The 6,505-nt window shown below is 37.9% G+C and overlaps 1 protein-coding gene across 1 annotated transcript in view; it reads left to right on the top strand.

The window, feature by feature from the left end:
* Positions 1 to 6,062, top strand: part of VWDE (von Willebrand factor D and EGF domains) — a 58,632-nt gene extending 52,570 nt beyond the window's left edge. Inside the window, exons 29-31 of the mRNA XM_019531756.1 lie at positions 403 to 498; positions 911 to 1,014; positions 3,223 to 6,062. Coding sequence (XP_019387301.1) covers positions 403 to 498; positions 911 to 1,014; positions 3,223 to 3,243 — 221 coding nt within the window. The 3' untranslated portion in view covers positions 3,244 to 6,062. The remainder of the gene's footprint in view (positions 1 to 402; positions 499 to 910; positions 1,015 to 3,222) is intronic.
* The last annotated feature ends 443 nt before the right edge of the window (positions 6,063 to 6,505 follow it).

Raw genomic sequence — 6,505 nt, 5'->3', positions numbered from 1 at the left:
CCTCAGACCACTGAGAGAATCCAAAGGCCAGGGCCAGGTGCAGACATTCAGTACCTCCATGGCTGTAGCTTCTGCCAGAGAGCAACAGATAAGAATTGCTGTACCTCCTATGAGCCCACAAAAATTAGTCCAACTGCTCAACTGAGAAAGAGAGATTGAAGAACAGACAGGTATGTAGGAGAAGGGCTGTATTTATTTTAGCAATGGCAGAAAATATTTAAGAAATAGTATATAATACATATTAAAATGGTATGTATTTTTGTATCCCTCTCCCTTACCATTTCCTGTATCTTCCTTTGTGCTGCTGAGCTGTACTTGCACCATATGGGCTGGAGGAGTGTAGCTAACAACTCTCCTAAAAATCAGAGATGTAATGTGTATTTGGTGGGGATTTTTGCACAGCCATCTGTCTTCAGGAATGTAAGAATGGCGGGGAATGTATTGGACCAAGCACGTGTCATTGCCCTCCACAGTGGGAAGGAGTTCAATGTCAAACCCGTAAGTCTGATGTGATCTTTACTATAAATGTATTTCTTCAGTGAAGTTAACAAATTTCAAGTTTGCAGACATATATAGTACCCATGACTACTGTGTAACACTTCTGCAGTCTGTCAGAATATGGAGACAAGCAAGGGGTATTCAGTCTCAGTGGGCTGTTCTAACTCATGGACTACAACAACAGACCTGAGAGCCATTGCAGTAGCCCAGAGTAGTTAGGTCACATATCATAGCCCTTGTCTTTTCCTCAGAGATGCTTCTAGCACGTGCCCATATGGAAGGCTTATGATCCCTCTACCCACACAGAGCCAGTACACAAAGATTATGGCTAATCCAGCACTGGGGCCATCTGATTTACAAAGAAGTTGATGTTGCTTTTGTGATTAAAGACAAATACGTTTGTACATTTCAGCTGTGTGCAACCAGAAATGCCTTTTTGGAGGCAGGTGTGTGCGACCTAACATGTGTTCTTGTCGTCCTGGTTATACTGGAGTCTTCTGTGGAAAGAAAATGCAGGTAATTATAGTAAGGGTGTACACCTTTAGTAATGGAAAGCTGAAATGGACATCCAGAAATCATCTAGCTCAACCAATTGCAATAAGGCAGGATAATGTACATCTAGACCACCCTAACAGATGTTGACTTAGTGGGTACTTTAAAGCTTCTAGTGAAGGACATTCCACAGTCATATTAGGTAGCTGTTTTACAACCCTAACAGTTAGAAATACCCAAAAGAGCAAATTAATATTTGTTGCAAATTAGGTGTTTTATTCTTGTCCTTCCTTCAATACGTATGGATAACAATTAATCACTATCTTCTTTATAACAACATATAAAACTGTTCATGTTCTCTTTTCTGGACTAAACAGAACAATTTCATTCAAATCATTCTCACAGGCCCTGTTTTTTGCTTTTTGCTGCCTTCCTCTGGACTCTTTCTGATTTGTATATATGTTTCTTAACATGGTAGTGCCCAAAGCACAGCAACACAGCCAAGACCACACTAGCATCAAGTAGAATTGAATTACCTCTTCTGTTAATACATCCCAGAATGAGATTTGCGTTTTAAAAAAGCACAACTTTTTTATAATTTAATTTGTATAATCCACTTATACACCACAGTTCCTTTTTTGCCAGGAAGCTGCATAGCCAGTTGTTTAATTACACATTACATTTTTTTTCTTTCCTAAGTGTAGCACTTACCACTTGTGTTTATTGAACTTAATCTTGATGATTTTGTACCACTTTTCCAGTCTTGTCCTCCAGAGTATTTACAACGCTTCTAAAAGGAATTTAGCGATGTATTTAAATCAAAGTTAACCTTTTCCTGAAGTGTGAAGTAAAGATGGCTTTGAATACTTCAGTCTTCTCTGCATTGTTATTTATTCTTTCCTTTTTAAGAAATGAATTTTTCTTTGTCTTTCTCTCCTAATATGCATAGATAATCTTTTCCTATTACTTTTTGCATCCTTTGCTAATGGTAAATCACCCTTTCTGATTTTATCTCTGCATTGTTGCATTATTTTCTTATACTGATTCAGGTAACCTTAAGTCATGCAGTCTTCTTTCCACTTTTTGTATAATTCTGTTTTTATTTTTAGGATCTTTAAGAACCCTGATTTAGCAATAATAAGCTTTGATTATGCATCTAGTCTTTCCTGTTGCGTTGAGCTAGTTTGGTATTGTGCCTTTTTGTACAGCCTCTTTTAGTAACTGCCATCTTTCCATAAAGCTTCAGAATAACAGGGAAAAAATGATAGAACTTCAGTGATTTAAGTTCAACATATCTTGAGTTTTTGAATAAATACTGGCAGTTAAAACCCACAATCTATTTTAACCAAACATTAATTTGAGATGTGCATTGTGAGATAATTATTAAAGAAGAGCCAGGTATTTATCAATTGATGAAAGAATTAATTAATGCTCATGCCATTTTTTTTTTAAATGTAAAACTCTGTTGTAACTATTTTTTTTTAATATCAGGATAATATGTTGGATTGCAATATCAGTAAGTTGGGTTTTCAAGAGGAACTTAGTTTATATATCAGCACAAATTATAAAATTGAGTGCTCAAGAAATAATTTTGATTCTAAGGTCAAACTGTAAGTTGATTCTGAATATTTTAACCTATTCTTAAAATGTTAAAAATATTTCACATAGATAATTTGGTCCAATTACTACTGACATTTTGCTTCCAATCAGTACGAACATATGCCACTGAAAAACTGCTTTCCACCTTGTATTCTAGGGCGCGTACACATGTACTAAGTTGACCTAACAAAGTCAACTTAACTAAGTTGACTTAACTTAAGCCATGCCAGAGCATACACTTGTGTAGCTCCCTGAATACAGTGGCAGCCATCTTGAGACTGCCATCTTGTTAGCTAAAAGAAGAGGTGTATTATCTTCACAACATTTAAGTAACCTCTTCTCCATATACATTTGTACACTCTGACAATTAAGTTGACTTAAAGTCAAGTCAGCTTAACTTTCAGAAAGTTAATATGTGTATACACACCCCTACTTTCATTTTTTAGAAAAAATAGCTTATTTAGTTTTACCAAAAAATAAAATAACTGAAAGCAAATCATCAATTTTCTTCATGAATTTTGCATTTCTGAAGCTATCAGGAAAGTAAAGATACATTGGAAATTGTTCTGTAAATTCATGGTACAAATTGTTCTGAGTACACTAAATCTCACCCTTATTTCTTCTTTCACCAAGGTACAAAAACTTCACAGTTGAAGGAAATCAAATACATGAATTCCAGGACCATGCTGGATGGACCAAGAGACTCATGAAATCAGAGAGAGTCTTTGAAGGCAATAATTAAGTTTATTGAAATAAAGGGAGCAATGTCCTGTAGTATGCCTTTAAAATATTCTTTATGTTTTAAAAAACAAAGACATACATTTTGTAAAAGCTGCAGTACAATCGCATGCTAATAACAGACATTTAACCTACTATTTTTCCATATCCTCTGGCTACCTCACAATCAAATTACAGCATTCAACTTCCTATTGAACTTTAAAATTAGGAAATATCACAAATCTCAAGTCATGGTATGCTGGAGCCTGGAGAAGCAGTCAATGGAACTGGGATCTGTAATGAATACCCTTTTCTAAAGGCCCATTCATACCAGCTGCTGAGCATCTGCAAAGAGCAAATTGCAGAAACAGCCCATGAAATCATGCATTTTGTTTTCATACATTTATTGAAAAAAGAGCACATCTTCTGTGTCTGATTTCTGAGGGAAATCAGGCCTGCTTTTTAATCTAGTTCACTTAGTTATGATCATCCTTGGTCTGTGTTGTAGTGAATAACTTGTGAGGCCTAATGAGCATAATCCTAAAAAGATAGGATTGAGGTACCAATAATCACATGTACCATCCATAATCAGATATAGAACAGTCCTGGATTAATCTTGCAGTGAGAATTATCATCACCTTTTCTGTTGGTAATTTGGGACTCATGTCCGTGTGAAGTTACAGGAGACCTTTCCTACACTGTGCTGTTCTTGAAGTATATTTAGTCTGTCCCATCCCACTGATGGTTGGGATTTGGGGGACTGGGGAACATTCTTTCAGTTCCCAAATCTGTCATAAAGGCAGGAGAATGGTTTTATCCAGAGTTGTTCCCAGATGGTCCTTGAAAAAGCAGCAGAGTGCTGAAAGAGAGAAAGGATCAGTGTCCTTAAAGAAGTAACAGATGCTTCATCTGCTTCCTTAGAAGAAAGTGACATAACCAAAATTAGTAGTTTACAAATGTCTGTAGAAAACTACAGGACTTCTTTCTTCTATCACCCATTGGTCCAGGTAACTGTCAACAACATCTGGCAGCAAAATTCAAAGGTTCCTACCTGTCTGTCCTGAGGCTTTCTAGGCATTGGGGCCTCAGCAGTCAAGTGTGAAAGGTCATTTCTGTCCATAAAGCAACCAACAGAGTGTTTGGAAGTGATGCAAATTTCCCCTTATCTAGATACCGTAATTCATAGTGTATAAGTTGAGTTTTGAAACTCAGTTTTGCAGGGGATGGGCCTGCTCCAATCAAGTGCCAGTCCTGGCCTTGTTTCCTATGAGTAGCGCTGCCAAGCCCAGCCCTGTCCCCTGCAAGCAGTGCCAAGTTTGGCACTTGGCTGGCACAGCTGGACTCAGTGCTCGGCTGGTGCAGCCCCATCCCCTGCAAGTGACACTGGGCTTGGCCCTTGGTTGGTGCAGCCCAGGCAGCGCCACTCACAGGGGTTGGGACTGCACCAGCTGAGGACCGAGCACGGCCCTAGCTCTGGCAAGCAGTGCTGCAGCACGCGTCCACCCCCCAGGTGCCTGGCCCACAGTGAGGGCATGCAGGGGCTGGTATAAGGCGAGCCTATATTTCTGATCCAAAAAGTTAGGTCAACTTATACACCAGATCTACAAAATCCCTATTTTTTTAATCAGAAAAATGGGATCAACTTTTATATCGTGTCAACCTATATACTGTGAAATATGGTAATTGCGTTTGCAGTTCTTAATTATGTGTTTACCATAAAGAAGCCTTACAATTTCCAGTTCAGCTGATTGATGCAGAGTCTGCATAGCTGGCATTTCCACCAGTTTGGAACTGGCAGGATTTAGCCTACTGACTTGATGCTGCCATGCAAATACCAGGCTAGAGCTGTTACCTTCGTGATAGCTGTTTGGCCACTCCCTGAATACATTTTTCTTAATAGCCTTGGTTGACATTTTCTGAACTCAGCCTCCTCCCAGCACAATACTGTTAGATTTCTGAGTGTATTACTGTAGGGTGTTTCAGAAGCCTTTTCAATTTCCCACTTGCATTTTAAGTTGCAGACAAACTGCTGTGTCTGCTTTTCAACAGCTTCGTTAAATACCAGCATCTAACTGGCAGAGAGCCAAATTTGCTGGAAGCAATTTGTCTTATATTTAAAATCAATTCAGATGAATCATGTGAGGAAAAGCTATATTCTACCACCATCCACTATCCTGGAAACTGTTGGAACCAACAGGAGTGTCCCACAAAACGCACAGGATTTTTAAAACTTTTTTTAAATTGATGTACTAATGTTGCATGAACCAAACTTGAAACAAGCCTGTTTCAAGTAGCATTTTATCATGGCAGCATTCTAATAATGAAAGGGAATGTATAATGTTGTCAGTGACTTGTTGTTACGATTTGTTTTGTTAACAAGCTTGCACATCCCTTCACTCACAAATTAATGAGTCTGTCAGATTCGTACCAAACAAACCCCTAGAAAGATGCATTTTCAGAATCACATCTTATTGGAATTGCCAAGTTATTGTCACTAAACACACTATACATTTCTTTTCTAAAGTATCTGGAAAAGAAACTGCAATCAGCAGAGCTAACGTTGGCCTACATTAGTTAAAATCTGAAGGAGGCAACACTGTGAAGCCATTTTGTGTTTCTGCAAATGCAATAAAGCAAAATAAATCTTTGGTATCTACCTAAAGTACGACTTCCAGAGCTTTATGGTATTTGTGTAGTATTTTATTCTCCAGATTGTAAATCATGTACATGAAATAAAAGCTGTTTATTATCTTTCTGGACTTTTGTTCTTAATTTACACTGCAAGACTGAAAATATATTTCCAGAGGTTGTTGCCACTCCAGAAATTTAAAGTGGAAAATCTCCAAAGTGTCTGCTTTCCTATGGATGCTATTTACATTCTTAGCTTCCTGGTGTATCAGTGGATATGCTAGAAATTGACTTTGTAAAGGGTTAAAAGGTATTATGCAAAGATGTGGTAAGTGTACAGTTTATCAGGGTGTCTAATGAGGAAGCAAATGAATGTAAACAGTTATATTATAGAGGGTGTTAAGGTCAGTAGGGCTAAGGGAATTATCCAAAGGTTGTTTAATATGATTAGAATTAGAGATAAAAAGAGCTTTTGTTTCTGCATTGAAGGCACCCCGATGCAGATCACTTCTGTAGCAAAGAAAGAAATTTTATGCACAACTATAGACTCACAGTTCATGGGAGTCACAGA

Source organism: Crocodylus porosus, unplaced genomic scaffold (genome assembly GCF_001723895.1).
Source record: "Crocodylus porosus isolate Cpor-Errol unplaced genomic scaffold, CroPor_comp1, whole genome shotgun sequence".
NCBI lineage: Eukaryota > Metazoa > Chordata > Crocodylia > Crocodylidae > Crocodylus > Crocodylus porosus.
Note: the sequence above shows the minus strand (reverse complement) of the source record. Positions and strands in the feature narration are given on the sequence as shown.